Raw genomic sequence first — 18,341 nt, 5'->3', positions numbered from 1 at the left:
TGTTTGTGTAATTTGTTTCTTGTCTTCCCTGTTAGAAAATGAATTAATAAATGAATAGTAGCCTGTATTTTGTCTCATGCAGGTACATGATTTTGTAATGATTTTTCCTTTTTTTAGACATTGCATCGAAGTGGGAGTTTTATCAATTCTCTATTACAGCTGGAAGAACTGGGATTTCGTAGTGGAGCACCCATGATTAAAAAAATAGCTTTTATTGCTTGGAAAAGTTTAATAGATAATTTTGCTTTAAATCCAGGTAAGGACATGATATTTACGTTTTTATGTATTTTTTTATGAATTCGTTTTAAGTTAAGCAAGGTGAAACAGGCGTTTTTCTACTTTTTTGGGCTTTATATTGAAATTTATCTCCTACTTTAAGGGGCTAGGAATAAATTTAGAGCTAAAAATATAATTCAGAGACTTGGCATTATTTCTAGAATTGAACAGTGACAGATGTCATTTATTGCTTATGTACTGGTACTGAGTTGAGCACTATGCATTCACAGTAGACCTGAGATGTTAAGTTTTATCATTAGTTAGTTCAGTTTAGTTTAATCACTATTTTAGAGATTATTTTATTCCAGGTTACATAGGCTGTAGATGATAGCAAGCAATTACAATTACCCTGGAATAAAATATCAGTGAGTGATAATCATTTTTATTTAAGACCCCTTTAAAAAGTGAATTAATGAATTTATGGAAATAATGCCTTTTGTGGCTTACCTTGTCCTTATCTCCTTATTGTCTAGAGGAGGTATGTGTCTTTCCCCCTCTCACATGGCTCCTTTGTCTGTTTGCTAGTTGTTTGTGTGTGTTGTGTGTTCATTGTCTGTGTTTTGTTTTCTTTAGGAGGCACCCAGAACTGAACCTGGGAACTCTCATGTGGGAAATGGGCACTCAACTGCTTGAGTCACATCCGCTCCCTGCTCATTTGTTTTTTGTTGTTGTTCTTTTTTTAAAAAAAATATTTTTCCCTTTTGGTCAAGGTCTTTTTTTTTTTTTTTTTTAAGATTTATTTATATTGCCCCCTCCCCCCGCCCCCGTTTTGTCTGCTCTGTGTGTTCTTCCGTGTCCACTTGTATTATCAGGCAGCACTGGGAAACTGTGTCTCTTGGTTCATCCTGCTGCGTCAGCTCTCCGAGTGTGCGGCCCCACTCCTGGGTGGGCTTGCACTTTTTTTACACTGGGCGGCTCTCCTTACAGGGTGCACCTCTTGCACATGGGGCAGGAACACCCCTGCATGGCACAGCACTCCTTGCACGTGGCAGTACTACTCATGGGCTAGCTCACTACATGGGTCAGTAGGCCCTGGGTGTAGAACCCAGGACCCTCCATATGGTAGACAGATGCTCTATCAGTTGAGCCACATCCACTTCCCTGCTCATTTGTTTTTGCTAGTTTTTTGTGCTTTCTACTCACTGTTTATAGTCTTTAGGAGGCACAGGGAACTGAACCCAGGACCAAGGCACTCAAGTGTTTGAGCTATATCTGCTTCCCTAGTGGAGGTGTTTGATGTCCCTATGAGGAAGAGTATTTAGCTCAAAAGTATGTTGCCATGTGTCATTAATTAGGTGGTTAATCCTAGATTTAGTCAATACTGTGTATTTGTAGGATTTGCTAAATCTATGAGTTGGCAAGTATTCAGATTTTTTCTTTTTTTTTTTAAGATTTATTTTTATTTATTTCTCTCCCTTTCTCCCCCGCCCCCCATTGTCTGCTCTCTTGTGCCCATTCACTGCATTTTCTTCTGTGTCTGCCTGCGTTCTCAGCGGCACTGAGAATCTATGTCTCTCTTTGTTGCGTCATCTTGCTGCATCAGCTCTCCATGTGTGTGTGGTGCCACTTCTAGGCAGGCTGTGCCTTTTTTGCACAGGGCGGCTCTCCTTGGAGGGCACACTCCTTGTGTGTGGGGCTCCTCTATGTGGGGGGCACCCCTGTGTAGCATGGCATTCCTTGCATGTGGGCCAACTCACCACATGGGCCAGGAGGTAGGCAGACTCGATCAGTTGAGCCACATCCGCTTCCCTGGATATAGTCTTTATACCCAGCAGTTGGAGTTAATTTTGGGCACTGTATCTCATGGAATCATGTATGGCTGCATAGTAAAGCATAAAATACAAGTGGCTAAAAGAAGAAAGATAAAAGCTCTCTTGTGAAGTGAGTCCAGAGGTAGAAAGTCCATGGATGGTGGTGTGAATCAAAGAAGTTACCAAAGAATCACACCTTTCTTTGTGTTGTCATCTTTATTATTCCTTAGTTAAGTTGCAGACTACATGGTGGAGGGAAGGCAGAAGAACAGAAATGACTTCCTGAGTTAACTACCTGTTAGGCCTTCTAGAAATCTCACGTATACTTCTAATTTAATCTCATTGGCTGGAAGGGCTAAATGGGAGAATTGAAATAGAAATTGGACTTTTTTTATTTTTATATAAAGTGTATTTATTTGGAGTAGGAGCTTACAGATTTACAGATTGGTGCCAGGCCGTAAAACATAAGTTACTTCCCTCACCAAAGTCTGTTTTCACATGTTAGAGCAAGATGAGTGCCGATGTCTGCGAGGGTTCAGGCTTCCTGGGTTCCTCTCTTCCCAAGTCTTGCTTCTTTTTGAGCTCAGCTCGAGCTGTTTCCTCCATGAGGTCAGCTGTAGATTATAAAGCCAATGGCTCTGTCTCTCCCTGGGGCTCCAGTTTCAGCATCAAACCTCCAACATTAAGAACCCCCCCTGGACATCTTAATGTGCTGAGTAAAATTGGTCTTGTAACTGCAGAAGAATGGATTATTTCATGACAGTTAGCAGTCTGCTATAGGGATATTAGCTCCACTTACAAGTCGAATAGGAGTTCAAAAAGAAATAGTCCTGACTGGAGGAATTGTTCCAACAATGGTCTGACTTTATTTTCTTCATATAGAAGGGATAATTAGCACTGAAATCATTAAATGGCAGAGTATGAAGTATTGAAGGGGAGCCATTGCACCAAATACACAGCTTGGCTTTGATGGTTCAAAATGCCTTTCAGGGTCTCTTGGTAAATTATCTGAGCACAGATTACATCCTACTTTATATGTTCCCAGTCCCTCTCACATCTTTTTGAAGAGCTGCATTTAATTTATGTGCTGAATTTTAAATAATCTGTTAATAATGTTAATGTAGGGTAGACCTGAATCTAAATAAGTCTATTTATAATCTAAAACCTAATTAATGGCCCAGTAGTAATGATGTTTGATAGAATAAATCACTAGTAGATATTTAAAAAATTTTTAAATGTGCCTCCATTTCTTCATCTGTAAAATGAGGATTGGAATCCTGAAGCAGCTGGAACAGGGTTTCTTAACATTTTGTCTGGATAATTCTTTGTTGAGTAGCACTGCTCTATGTAGGAATCTCTGGCCTCTTCCTAGTAGATGACACTTGCCAAATGTCTCCTGGTCAGCAGAATCTCCCCTGGCATATAGTATCTAATACATAATTATGTATTCCTTTTGTTGTCTTAAATATTTTGGTTCAGCTGTACTAAAGTTTATCAGATTGAAGGTTTTAGGTAGAACAAGAACAGCTTGATGACTTGAATTTTTAAATCCATTCTCTTGTTATAGCCCCTTTTAAAATTTAATCTTGAACTTGTAATTTTTTGTACTTCTGTGCTTGTTTTCTTTTCTTTCAAGATATATTATGTAGTGCAAAAAGACTCAAGTTGTTAATGCAGCCTTTGAGTTCCATCCATGTGAGAACGGAGTCCCTAGCGTTAACAAAACTAGAAGTCTGGTGGTATTTATTGATGAGACTTGGACCTCATCTTCCTGCTAATTTTGAACAGGTAAATAACATCCCAAGTGCTGACTGTGATACTTAATGTGTTTCTTATTCATAAGTTCTTAAATTCTTATCAACTGAGTGTTTTAGTGTTGTTATTGCTAAAAGTAGACCATAATACAAAAGATCTTTCTTTTTCCTCATAGAACTTGAGTGCATTTCCCTCAAAGGATATTCTCCAGTTGCCCAAAGCAAAGCCCCTAGAGGCTTTTTTTAAAAATAAGGCCTCATACCAACAACCACTGAGCTCCACCTGCTCTACCCTAAAGCCTTCTTAATTGCCACCTTTTCAACTATCTGTTCATACTTAATATTCTAGAAGCAGTATGAAAGGCAAATTACCTAACCCCTTTATATCGTTTTAAAATAGTTGAAAACGATTTTACAAAATACTTGAGGTTTTGAAATCCTTATTTAGCATTTACGCATTAAGTTTGATCTTATCTATACCTTTTTTTGTTGTTGAGTGCAGATAGCTAATCCCATTTTTGGTTTCTGAATTTTTTTCACATTTTATTGAAAAAGATTCTTCCAACTTTGTTTCTTATTTTCTTCTCTTAAATATTGGAGTATGCTTTTTTTGTTTGTTTTGTCTTTTTCCCTTTACTTTTGAATCTAGCTTTTGTTTTAGTTTATATAAATAATTGCCTAGCGGTGAGTGAATTTTCGAAAATGGAATTAGAATAAATATAGTAGAGCCATTTTCTAAGCAAGTTGTTAGCGTTTTAATGTAATATTGTCAATCTTTAAAAATGGGAATTGGTAATGTTACGTAATTGGAATCATAATTAGCTTTACAAAATTCTACCATTATAAGGTCTTAGTAGGCTAATCCTCATCCAGTTGGATAATAAGTTCATTTGAACAATTTATTCAGTGACTGAAATTGATTGGTACTGGAATGTACCAGTCAATGTACAAATTGAATCATCTTAGAAATGAACTTTAAATTGTCTTAGTTAATATTTTCCAGGGTGCTTTTTTCAGAAGTTTAAAATTAGTCTACTACTAACATAAAATTTAGGTAGATATTTGCAAAAGTTCTTTATGTCTATAATTTTCTCAGTGGAATTTAGAACTGCAATTTAGATAATGCACATTTAGGACAAGCACAGTTGTAACAATATTCACTTTAACATATTTCAATTTTTAGCCCATTTATGCATAGAAAGATCCAATAAACAAAATTCAACATACCAAAATAATTTAGACTGCTTCTTAAAGACATCTTAACTCTACTATGCAAGACTTTAAAAAATGTGACCATTACATATTTTATAGTTTTCTCCCCCCCCCCCATAGGTTTGTGTGCCTCTTATTCAGAGCACAATAAGCATTGATTCTAATGTTTCACCTCAAGGCAATTCATCTCGTGTATCTCCTTCTCCAAATTTAAGTCCTGTGACTCCTGTACACAAAGGTAAGAGGTAGAGGAACTTTTTTTTTTTTTTAAATAAGCACTGACTGGAAATTTTACTAACATGGTAGTCACATGATATGAATGAACTGCACTGTAACTTTTTAAATATTTTATTAGAATAATTGTAAGTTAACAGAAACATACAGGAAGTTAAATTCCTACTTTGCCCTTTTTGGGTCACATCACAATCCATATGTTCACTTTTTTTTCTTTATGTCCTACTCTACTGTTTCAATTGCATTATTGTAGTTAGAAAAGAAGTATTTTCACTGCATTTTATGAGGTGCACTACAGTATAATTGCAGAACCTTTAAGCTGTTATTAAAAACAAGTCTTAGTTGTAGTTTAATGTATACAATTTAAAGAGTTATTTGCTATCTAGAATTTCTTCCTTTTTTTTTTTTTTTTTTTGTGGTACTGAGGCCAGGGATCGAACCCGGGACCTCATATCTGGGAAGCTGGCACTCAACTATGAGCCTCATCGGCTTCCCTGAGTTGGTTCTTGCTCGTTGTTTGTTTTTACTTTTTGTTTTTAGGAGACACTGGGAACCTAACCCAGGACCTTCCGTATGGGAAGCAGTTGCTCAACTACTTGAGCCACATAGACTTCCTTCCTCTCATTTTCATTAAAGAAGTTACAGGTTTATAGAAAATATCTTGCAGAAGTTAGTTTCCATATATCCCCCTCACTTACAGTTTACCTTTATTACAATTGATTTTCATCAATATTAATATACTATTAGCTATAGTTCATAGTTTATATTAGTACTCTTGTAATTTTACTTAACATCAGTGTATAGGTTTAGTGCTTTTATATATTAGCCATTCTGAGTCTTAAAAAATTTTATGTTGTATTTAAATTACAGAAAGGCTTTTTTTTTTATTCTACACCCCCCCTCACAGCTTGCTTGCTATCTTTTCTCTGTGTCCATTCACTGTGCGTTCTTCTGTGTGTCTGTATTGTATTTTTATCTTTTTTCCACCCCCCCTCGCTTGCTTGTTGTCTGCACTCTATGTCTATTTGCTGTGCCCTCTTCTGTGTTTTTAACTTGTCTCCCTTTTTTTGTTGTGTCACCTTTCTGAGTTGGCTCTCCGTGGCACTTGCGGGCTGGGTGGCACTCCACAGTGTTCAGGCAAGACTGCCTTCACAAGGAGGCTCCAGGACACAAACCCAGGGCCTCCCATATGGTAGGCGGGAGCCCAGCTGAGTCACAGCCGCTTCCAAAAGGCTTGCATTTTAGTATTTCTTGGTACAGAAAATAATCTTGATTTAAATAGTGTGTGGTACTTACTAATCCTGTTTTCAATCAATAAGATTATCTAATTAGGAATTCAGTTTTGGACTTCAAAAACTCTAATTTTGTTTGAAAAACAAACTATATTTTTAAAAAATATGTTTTATTGAAGTGAAATAAATACATCCATTTGCATAGCTAATATAAAATAAGCTTACCGAGATTTTTCATTTTTTTAAGGTGCTTCCCCATATGGCGCTCCTGTAACACCCAGGATGAATATGAGTTCGAATTTAGGCGGAATGGCTGCAATCCCCTCCATTCAGCTTTTGGGACTTGAAATGTTGCTTCATTTTTTGTTGGGTCCAGAAGTCTTGAATTTTGCTAAGCAAAACAAACTTGTACTGAGTTTAGGTATTTTATTTTCTTTAAAGTATTACAATTATTAAGAGAGTCTAGAACTCAGTATGTTGGGGTGGGAAGAAGTATTTTCTCCACAGTAAAAATATTCAGTAATTGTGTATGGAATAAGTATAAGGTATAAATTGTGTATGAAGTACATGTCACACAATCTAAATTTTTATATTGAAAGTTTGTCATAAAGCTTTTGTTTTACATAATTTTATTCTTTTCCTGTTAGAGCCACTCGAACATTCTTTAATCAACAGTCCTTCTTTTTTTGGCAAACATGCAAATACACTTATTACTGCTGTTCATGATAGCTTTGTTGCAGTTGGAAAAGATGCTTCTGGTAAATATTTGAGTTTCTCTTTTATTGTCCAAAGTTTTGTTTAAAAAAAGATAAAACAGTATAATATATAGTTATTTAAAATAGCATTGTGCTACTGCTGGCCAGGTTTTTGCTATAAGAGCATTACCTATATTAATTGATTCAATCCTCACAGAAACCTTCTGTGTTATTCCATTTTACAGATGAGGACACTGAAGTTGTCCGGGAAGTTAACTAATGTGTTTAAGTTCACATAATAATAGTGGTTGAACTGTGATTCAAGTCTAGGCCCTTTGGCTCCATCATCTGTGCCTAAACGTCTGTGTTCTATAACATTATAATAAGGAAAGAGATGTCAAAAATTAGTTTGTTACTAGGTTGGGAAATGAAATGAGTCATGAAATTTCCTTCTAGTCATTGTCAGGTATCCTTCTAAACCCTCAGTGTGTTTCTTCATCTCAAAAGTGATACATGTGTAGTATAAAAAATTTTAGAAAGTACAGATGAAGGAAAAATAAAAATAATTACTATTAGTTGCGTGACCCAGTGTTAACATGTTAGTTATTTTTAAAACATGTTTAATTTATTTAAGCAAAAATGATGTCACAGTGTTCATTACAAGATTGGATATTAGAAAGATAATTATACTGAGTCAGAAGGTATATTATTCTATTTTATTTGGTATAGGGAAGAAGTACAGCCTTTATAGTCAGATCTACTTCATTCTGAAAGCACTTTTATTTTGTTTGACAGATTTAGTTGTCAATGCTATTTGGAAGGAACTTATCAACCTGGTAAATTCAGTTATTGAATCAGGTAAGGAAATTATAGAACAGCACTGTAATACTGATCAAATGATTGTTATAGGACCTAGTGAATTGTTTGGGTTTCACTTATCAAGGTATTTTAAGGTCATTTCTTTTTTTATTCATAGCTTACTCTTATTTTTCATTTTTTTGAGGTACCAGGGTTTGAATCCATGACCTCTTACATGGAAAGCAGCCACTAAGCCACTGAGCTGCATCTACTTTACTACTCATAGCTTATTCTTTTTTCTTTCCCATGAGATGGCTCCCTCTTCTGTTTGCTAGTTGATTTTGCTCATTTTTTTATGCTTGCTGTCTGCTCATCTTTTTTGCCTATGGTATGTTTGATTTTTCTTTAGGAGGCACTGGGTACCAAACCTGAGACCTTCCATCCAGGAGGGTGGGCACTTAGTTGTTTGAGCCACATCTGCTCCCTGTTCATTTGGTTTTGCTCATTGCTTGTTCTGTTGCTCGTCTGCTCAATGTATGCTCATTGTTTGTCTTCTTTAGGAGGTACTGGGAACCAAACCCAGGACCTCCCGTGTGGGAGGTGGGTGCTCAACTGCTTGATCCACATTCACTCCCCCATAGCTTACTCTTAATGTTTGATAAGTCTTCCAGACTTGACTTTAAATAAATCACGTATTGTTGATTTCATTTAAAAAATAATTTTTTCTGCGTTCTCAATTTGTGTTTTTACATCTAAAAATACTTATGATTAGAACTCTACAGCTCCTATTGCTTTTTGGTAGGTAATAAAAAGGAGAGACCAGGTTCTGAAGTTTTGACCCTCTTATTAAAATCTCTGGAAAGCATAGTGAAGTCAGAAGCATATCCTGTGTCAAAAACACTGGTAAGTAAACCATCTAACTGTAAGACTTTAAAAACAATATTCTGAAATTGAAATTTTATATTGAAGGTATTTGCACAGGTCAGGTTATTGAAAGATGCTTTTAACATCGAGTATTTATCAAGCAGTTTAGTCCTATAATAAGAACCATTCTATTTTAGTTATTTGATAGTTCTTTATAAGTAAATGTAATAGTAACTAAATAGAAGTCTTCAGTTTTCTGAGAAATTGGATGAACTATATAAAGATAATGTGGTAAAGGACACAAAACTTGAACTGAAGGAACATAATTGTTTGCTAATTATGACAAGATTTCTGAGCACTACTAGTTGTGTTTTTGTTTTTAAGATTTTTTTTAAAAATTCCCCTCCCATTGTCTGCTCTCTCTGTGTATTTGCTGTGTGTTCTTCTGCATCCGCTTGCATTATCCAATGGCACTGGGAAACTGCATCTCTTTTTTGTTGCATCATTTTGCTCCATCAGCTCTCGTTGTGTGCAGCGCCACTCCTGGGCGGGCTGTGCTTTTTTCACACAGGGCAGCTCTCCTTGCAGGGCGTACTCCTTGTGTGTGAGGCACCCCTATGCAGGGGACACTCCAGTGTGGCACGGCACTCCTTGCCCACAGACAGAACTGCATGTGGGCCAGCTAACCACACAGGTCAGGAGGCCCTGGGCATCGAACCCTAGACCCTCCATATGGTAGGTGGATGCTTGATCAGTTGAGCCACAATGCTTTCCAACAGTATTCTCACTTAAATTTTTCTGATCTGTTTTTTAAATAGCGTAACAGTTAATAACAAGAGCTCTGGAGGAGACTACCTTGGTTTGAATCTTGGCCCACCTATTAGCCTAGTGAAGTTGGACAGTTTACTCTCTGCTTACTTTGTTTATATAGAGGGAATATAGTAGGAGTTGATTAAAAATGAGTTGCTATGTTTGAAATGGTATGGATCAAACACAAATGAGTTAACTTACAAATGCTTTTTTTTTTTAAAGATTTATTTATTTTTAATTTCTCTCTTCCCCCGCCATTGTCTGCTCTCTGTGTCCATTTGCTGTGTGTGCTTCTGTGTCCGCTTGCATTCTTGTCAGCGGCACCGGGAATCTGTATTTCTTTTTGTTGTGTCATCTTGCTGCGTCAGCTCTTCGTGTGTGCGGCGCCACTCCTGGACAGGCTGTGCTTTTATCGCACGGGGCAGCTCTCTTTGCGGGGTGCACTCCTTGGCGTGGGGCTCCCCTATGCAGGGAACACCCCGTGTGTCATGGCACTCCTTGCGCACATCAGCACTGCGTGTGGGCCAGCTCACTACATGGGTCAGAAGGCCCTGGGTTTGAACCCTGGACCTCCCATATGGTAGGCAGATGCTCTATCAGTTGAGCCAAATCTGCTTCCCCAAATGCTATTATTTTAGTAACTGTTTCAAGTGAGAATAGTGAAAGCATATTTTCACTAACAAAACTGATTTGTCATATCTGTTCCTTAAGTATATAGTTCAAGTTAATACTTGTGGAGTATTTGTGGAGGGTGGTTTGTTAGGTTCTATACGACTTGAGGGGTTGATCTTTTAGACCCAGCTTGTTTTTAGAAAGCTTTGAAATCTTTGTTTCTGGATTTTTTGAGGCTGTAAATTAATGGCAGCTTCGCAAAATAGGTGTGTGTGTGTGTGTGTGTGTGTGTGTATATATATATATATAAAGAATAGCTTCAGAGTTCATTCATAGAAAAATGGTTGAACACATTGTTATATCTATATAGCAGTTAAAAGATTTATCTACATGTATTGATATAAAAACTCCATAACACAGTAAAATGAAGATCAACTGTAGATGAGCTCCTACAATCTTAATGGATTTTAAATAATGCACATATGGTAGCCCAGGAAGTTTTGTTTTTCTCTGAACGTACATATATGTCTGGGAATTGAGATAAAGCTCTAGGAAATTAGATGCAAGAATTATTTCCAGAGGTAAAAGAGCTTTGCCATTTTTTTGTTTCTGTGTTTGAAATTTTTAAACTAATAACAGTGTATTCATATTCTTGTACGACCACTACTTTTTGTTGTTTGTTTTTTTATTTTATTAGAGAAGATGTGGGTTCACAGAACAATCTCATGTAAAACACAGGATCCCCAGATGTGGAACATATATTAAAATTGATGAAAGCTGAACATTACTTTTTAATTAATTGTCAAAAGTTTAGTTAATACTAGGGGACATAACTAAGTTAAAGTTTTTGTGACTAATTTACTCTTAAAATCTTTTCGCTTTCTTAGGTCCTCATGGAAATAACAATTAAAGGACTTCCTCAGAAAGTGTTAGGTTCACCAGCATATCAGGTTGCTAATATGGATATTCTTAATGCAAGTATCTTAAAATGTAATGATGTGATTAAGAGCTATAGAATGCCATAAAAATTCCCTTTCTTTTGAAAAAAAAGTGAGACTTAAGTTGTAAAATGCTAAGAGGTGTTGAATTTGAAATGTTGACAATGTTAACAGAAACTGAGAAAAAGTAATACATTAATGTAAAGAAATAAATATGTCCAAAGACATAGCTATTTTATTTACCTAATAGTATCAAATCTGTTCTGTTTGCCTAGGGTATACCTGAATTATGTGAACTTTAATTTTCTTAAAAACTTTGGATTTACTTCTATGAGTACTGTTTTTGCTGGAAATATTAAAAGTTCGTTATCCTTAGGGGAAAAAATTAAAGGTGGTGCTATGTGAATAATGATAGTCTTTTCCTGGATAAAGGAAACCAGAAGAAAAATTTTCTCTTTATAGAATAGTATTGATTATAATCTTAAATATTGGAAGCTTTGGAACATTTGCTTAATTAGGTGAAATGTACTTAATATTTGCAGGAAATAGATATTGTAGATCCAGCAAGTTTTAAGTTAAGATTTTTGATAACCTGGAATCTCTCACAATTCCTTTATTTCTCTTGTAGGTGGAAAAGCTATGATTGTTTAGAGAACTTGATTTTTGTGTGTATATTATGGAAGTAAATTTTCTGTCATTGTCATCACCTAAATAATGCCTGTAGTTAAATTTTAGCAGGCTAAAGTGATCATGTTGTTATGATTGTAGGAAACAAGTATATTGTTCTTTGTAATGTGAAGATTGACTTCATTCTTTCTCTTCAGGGAACTCCTGCTTTGTTTTTAATTCAATTAATTTTCAACAATAACCTCTTGGAATGTGGTGTAGCAGATGAAAGGTACATTTTTTTGGGTAATTTAAATAAACTGAAATTATTCTTTGTATGGTATATCTTGGAAAGGTTATGTAGTGAATTGCATTCTTTTTTCTCCCCCCACCCCCTGACATTCTTCTTCTTTTATACTTTTTTTAAATTAAAATAGATCAAGAATTGGAATTCTTCATTTCTTGTCTTCTTAAGAGTTATTTTAGAATATGTTATAGTCCAATTAATATTTCTGTAAAAAGTGCAGGTTAATGCATCATTCAAATATTTTTTATTTTTAGGTTCTTTCTCAATATGGAAACACTTGTTGGCTGTGTTCTTTCTGGTCCAACTTCACCTTTAGCTTTCAGTGATTCTGTTTTAAATGTTATTAATCAAAATGCAAAGCAGTTAGAAAACAAGGAGCATCTCTGGAGAATGTGGAGTATAATAGTTAACCCATTAACTGAGTTGATTAATCAGGTATGATATAAACCTGCTACATATGTCATACTTTTTCCCCAAATAAAAATATTTTCTTTTTTGGTCATAGTACAAAATGAATAGAAGTTTAAATTTCAATAGAAGTAGTTAAATATTTTTTCTTGTAGAGTTGGTAAATTTTCTTCTATTTTAATTGGTTGATGTCACTGCCTTTCTCCCTTATTCAAGAAAGTTTAGCTTAATGGCAACTAATGAGTTCCATTTTCTCCAGCACTGATTAAAACTAGAAAGCTCACAGATGATATATGCAAATTCTCATATTTTAAGTAGTTGTACTAATGGGAAATAATAATGGTCAGCATGACCAGGTTACATATTCTTTAGTATCCACTGTTCAACTCATGTTGGTGAATACCTTAAAGGTGTACCATTTAAACTCATGAGTTTGTGAACCCTTAAATTTAAACCCTTATAAAAGTAGCACTATTGGTAGGCTAAAGTTCACTCGCTGTTCATTGTTTATCAATTGCTTTAAATAGAAATGTTTTCTAGTCTGATTGCACTGTAACTCAAAAGTGAAATGAAGACTTAATAAAGAATTGATAGTGCAATAGTCCTTATTTTGACTGCCCAAGCCAGGATGTATTAAACACTATCTTCTGTAAGAAAAAAGATTTTCATTGTATTTACATTCCTAAATAGCTTTCTCCTATCTGAAGGATACCAGAGGCCCTTTTTAATAATTCGAATGCTACCATCTATATAGTAGAAGATTTTGGAGACATGTCTGGGATTCTTTTTAGGGCTTAAAACACGTTACTAGTTAAGAATAGAATTAGGTGGTAATTTGTCTAATGTCACTATTTTTGTTATTTCAGACCAATGAAGTAAATCAAGGTGATGCCTTAGAACATAATTTTAGTGCAATCTATGGTGCATTGATTTTACCAATAAACTATATATTTTCAGAACAGACGTTTCCAATGGTAAGGCAATATCAAGGTTTGTTTTGTTTTGAGGAATTCACATTTTTAAAAAATAATTTTTACCCTTTATCATCAGCTCCTATATTACCTTTTCTTAAAATAAGATGTCCTTATGACGTTGAGTTACTACAACAAGAAAATGGTAAAGATGGAAAATTCCTTTTTTGTAACTGCTGGATTTTGCAACATTATTACAGTTAACCATGTTTGGGGGGGGGGAGTGGTTATCCTACTTTAGTCTTTTCTATTAACCTAAAATGTTAGTGTATCTTAAAATGTTGACGCGGTATTCATTTTGTTATTTGTTTGATATATAATTTCTGGTTTTAAATTTGTTTTTTTTTTTTTAATTGGTATTGGTAGGCCACCATGAAGACCTTACTTAGAACTTGGTCAGAATTATATCGAGCATTTGCCCGCTGTGCCGCTTTGGTGGCAACAGCTGAAGAGAATTTGTGCTGTGAGGAACTGTCTTCCAAGATAATGTCCAGTTTGGAAGATGAAACCCTTTCAGTGAGTTTGTCTAAATACCAACCTTTTTGTATTTAAAGGACTTTTTTCAAGTAAATGGAGACAACATTTGTGAAATATCGTTTACTAATACTTGAAATTTATAAATGACTGGATTAATATGGAAAAAAGTTTAGCTTTGTGAAATAATTGTGTGTTTTGGCCTTTAAGCTCCATGTTTCAGGATCATTATCAGTGAGTGCTCTTTTACTTTTAATTATTAGGTACCTATTTAAACCTTTGCCATTTAAGATTAACAATGTAAGACCCTTTCTTTCCTGGACTTTTATGTTTTAATATCTATCAGGCCTTGTAAGGCTCTCTTAGTTTAAATTTGGATTTTTGTTTGTTAATGATGCTGTTATTTTAAGGTTAAGATTAGTCTCAAAATTTACCACTGATACATTAACTGATTTTGGAGCAGCTTTTTAAAATTTTAATTATAAAAGTAACACTTGTTTGTTTAATTTTAAAGCCAGTGCTTTCAAAATTTGTTGACTTCAAAATGTAGGTCCTTTTTCACTTAATTGCTGTCAGTGCTTTGGTATGTATCGTTCTAGAATAGACTTATCTGTGTGTTGTTGTTTTTTTTTTATCTTTTTTATTTTATATCCCCCTCTCCCCCCACCCCGTCCCAGTTGTCTGTTCTCTGTGTCCATTTGCTGCCTGTTCTTCTTTTCTGCTCCTGTTGTCAACAGCACGGGAATCTGTGTTTGTTTTTGTTGCATCATCTTGTTGTGTCAGCTCTCCGTGTGTGTGGCGCCATTCCTGGGCAGGCTGCACTTTCTTTTGTGCTGGGCAGCTTTCCTTACGGGGTGCGTCCTTGTGTGTGGGCCTCCCCTACACGGGGACACCCCTGCGTGGCAGGACACTCCTTGCGCACATCAGCACTGCGCATGGGCCAGCTCCAGACAGGTCAAGGAAGCCCAGGGTTTGAACCGTGGACCTCCCATGTGGTAGATGGACGCCCTAACCACTGGACCAAGTCCACTTGTAATTTACATGTTAAACTTATTAATACAGCATTCTTTCCAGAGGAATCGTATTGTGTTCATTTAAAACTAAGCATCTTTTTTTTTTTTAATTAAACAATGTGCCATTTTTAGTTCTGCCATGTACTTTCCCTGTAGTATAACTGTACTGTAATTTGGAACTATTCCATTTTGAAAGATGCTTTGAGTCCAGTTATTCACTACTACAAATAATATTGCAGTAAACATCCTGATAATTGTTTTCATACAAATACATTTATTTCTATGCAGATAACGAGCTAGATTTTTTTGTGCTTCTTTATCTTTCTTAATCTCAGGCGTGGATTTTAACCTTTCCTTGCTTTACCATATTTTATTCATTAAGAAAAAAGGAATAACTGTCAGCAGATTATCTTCCTATCCTAAACTCAGATACAATAATTATAGTTATTTTAAGACTTCAGAAAATTTATACCACAGAATTTGTGAAATAAGGCATTTTTCTGTTGATACAGTTTACACATGTAAATGGTTAGTCTGACGATCTTTAATCAGTTTTATTGGTACATATTAATAAAGCATACATTTCCAGTAAAGTTTACAATCAGTGATATTTGGTATAATCACATAGTCGTATATTCATCACTTTAGTCATTAGAGCATTTTCATTACTCCAATAATGATGGTGATGATAATTAGCAAAAAAATAAAATCCCTTAATAATCACCTCTCAATCTATATTGTTCCACTGCCATACATAGCTGCTATTCTGTTTCCATCTCTAACTTATCTTTTTATATAGATGGAGTCAAACAATGTAGTTCCTTTTGTCTAGAACTTTCACTAAGTATAGCTCCTTTTTTTAAAACCCTTAATGGAAGATTATTAATATATTACTAAACCTTACTGTCCATAGTTTGCTTTGGTTGTACTTTTGCCTGATATTAACATCTAACATTAACATTCATGTATTGTTTCCCAAAAAAAGTCTTAAATATATAATATTAATGCATATTTCACGTGAGCTTTTGCTATGCTATACAGTCCCATGTTGTATATTTTAGCTTTTCTTTCTAGTAATATACATGACTTTAGACTTTCGCTTTTTTTAAGATTTATTTCTGCCCCGCCCCCCCATTGTCTGTTCTCTGAGTCTATTTGCCTGTTCTCTGTGTCTATTTGCCGCATCGTCTTTATCTGCTTCTGTTGTCAGACGGGAAGCTGTGTTTCTTTTTGTTGGGTCATCTTGTTGTGTCAGCTCTCCGTGTGGGCTGAGCCATTCTTAGGCAGGCAGTACTTACTTTGGCGCTGAGCGCTCTTCTTACGGGGCACACTCCTTGCGCGTGGGGCTCCCCTACACAGGGGACACCCCTGAGTGGCACAGCACTCCTTGTGTGCATCAGCACTGCGCATGAGCCAGCTGCACACCGGTCAAGGAGGCCCGGGGTTTGAACCGCGGACCTCTCATGTGGTATACGGACGCCCTAACCACTGGGCCAAGTCCGCCCCATAGACTTTCACTTTTAACCCCTGTCATACCCATATTATTTTCACATGCTATTTACAGACACTATGATGTGCTTTCACCATTTCTTTTCATTTCCAAAGATTTACAAACAACCTTTTTACCAGTTCTGCACAGATTAAACCTCAGCTTTCCATTCTCTAATCTCATTATATTTTCTGGTGACCTATATTCTAATTATTAACTCCATGAGTTTACACAGTATATTTAGTTCATAAGAGCACAGTCACAATATTTGTCCTTTTGTGTCTGGCTTGTTCCATTCAACCTAATGTCCTCCAGGTTCATGCATGTTGTCATATGCTTCATGACTTCTTTTTACAGCTGCATAATACTCTATCCTATGTGTACCCCACAATTTGTTTATCCATTCATCAGCTGATGGACACCTGGATTGTTTCCATGTTCTGGCATTTGTGAATAATGCCTCAATAAAAATCAGTGTGCACATGTCTGTGTCACTACTCTCAGTTCTTCTGGGTATGCACCTGGTAATAATATAGTGCCAGGTTACATGGCAAATATATACTCATCTTTCTTAGGAACTGCCAAACAGTCCTCCATAGTGGCTGTACCATTCTACATTCTCACCAACAGTGAATAAGTATTCCTGTCTCTCTACATCCTTTCTAGCACTTGTAGTTCTCTCTCTTCTTAATAGTGGCTGTTCTAAATAGGTGTGAAGTAATATCTTATTGTAGCTGTGATTTGCATTTTCATAATTGCTAATGATATTGAACATGTGTGTTTTTCACCATTTTTTATTTGTTTGGACAAATGTCTATTCAATTCTTTTACCCATTTTTTAAATTGGTCGTTTGTTTTTTCTGTTGAATTTTAGCATTTCTTTATATATCATGAATATTAAACCCTTATTGGGTATTTGATTTCCAAAAAGTTTCTTGCCTTTAGTTGGCTGCCTTTTCACCCTTTCTACAGTCCTTGAGGTACACCAGTGTTTCATTTTGAGGAAGTTCCATTTATCTGTTTTGTCTTTTTTCAAGCTTTGGGTACAAGATCCAAGAAGCCACTACCTAACACAAGATCTGGAATTCTAGTAATTTTATGGTCCTGACTTTTATATTTAGGTCTTTGATCCATTTTGAGTTGATTCTTGCATGAGGAGTGAGATATGGGTCCTCTTTAATTCTTTTGCTTATGGATATCCAGTTCTCCCAGCACCATTTGTTGAAAAGACTCTTTTTGTCTAAGTTACGTGGGCATGGTAGGTTTGTCAAAAACCAGTAGGCCATAGAGGTGAGGGTCTGTTTCTGGACTCAATTATATTCCACTGACCAGTATGTCTGTCAATATGCCAATACCATGCTGTTTTGTTTTGTTTTGTTTTAGGAGGTACTGGGTATTAAGCCCAGGACTACCTCATACATGGGAAGCAGGCTTTCAACCACTGAGCTACATACGCTCCCCAGTAAGAGTTGGTCTTTTCATTTTTGTTTGCTTTTAGGAGGTACCAGGGATAGAACCCAGAACCTCGTATATGGGAAGCAAACGCTCAGCCATTGAGCTATATCCACTCCTTGACCATGCTGTTTTGTTTTGTTTTGTTTTGTTTTTTCATAGGTTTATTTATTTTTCCTCTCCCCCATCCCTGCCCTGCTGTTTTTCCTGTCTCTGTCCATTCGCTCTGTGGTCCTCTGTATCTATTTCTGTTTTTTGTCTTCTCATCTTTCTCTAAGATTTAGAGGGATTCGATCCTGGGGACCTCTGATGTGGAGAGAGGTTCCCTGTCAATTGTACCACCTCAGTGGTCTCTGCTGTGCTTCACTTTGACCCTCCCCTTCACCTCTCTTTTGTTGCATCATCTTGCTGCGTGACTCACTTGTGTGCAAAATGGCTCATCATA

At 36.0% G+C, this 18,341-nt stretch overlaps 1 protein-coding gene across 6 annotated transcripts in view; it reads left to right on the top strand.

Moving 5' to 3' along the window:
* The window catches only part of RIF1 (replication timing regulatory factor 1), a 66,585-nt gene that overhangs the window by 8,157 nt on the left and 40,087 nt on the right, over positions 1 to 18,341 (top strand). For 4 of the 6 annotated variants that reach the window (XM_071216437.1, XM_058300935.1, XM_058300931.1 and 1 more), the window contains exons 9-20: positions 118 to 256; positions 3,664 to 3,815; positions 5,114 to 5,231; positions 6,707 to 6,880; positions 7,107 to 7,217; positions 7,950 to 8,012; positions 8,755 to 8,855; positions 11,126 to 11,212; positions 12,001 to 12,074; positions 12,344 to 12,524; positions 13,364 to 13,471; positions 13,835 to 13,984. In XM_071216437.1, the coding sequence (XP_071072538.1) occupies positions 118 to 256; positions 3,664 to 3,815; positions 5,114 to 5,231; positions 6,707 to 6,880; positions 7,107 to 7,217; positions 7,950 to 8,012; positions 8,755 to 8,855; positions 11,126 to 11,212; positions 12,001 to 12,074; positions 12,344 to 12,524; positions 13,364 to 13,471; positions 13,835 to 13,984 (1,458 nt within the window). The remainder of the gene's footprint in view (positions 1 to 117; positions 257 to 3,663; positions 3,816 to 5,113; positions 5,232 to 6,706; positions 6,881 to 7,106; positions 7,218 to 7,949; positions 8,013 to 8,754; positions 8,856 to 11,125; positions 11,213 to 12,000; positions 12,075 to 12,343; positions 12,525 to 13,363; positions 13,472 to 13,834; positions 13,985 to 18,341) is intronic. The other 2 variants (XM_071216438.1, XM_058300934.1) reach the window with 1 other exon arrangement.

The sequence above is a fragment of the Dasypus novemcinctus genome, chromosome 7 (genome assembly GCF_030445035.2).
Source record: "Dasypus novemcinctus isolate mDasNov1 chromosome 7, mDasNov1.1.hap2, whole genome shotgun sequence".
Taxonomy (NCBI): Eukaryota; Metazoa; Chordata; class Mammalia; order Cingulata; family Dasypodidae; genus Dasypus; species Dasypus novemcinctus.
Note: the sequence above shows the minus strand (reverse complement) of the source record. Positions and strands in the feature narration are given on the sequence as shown.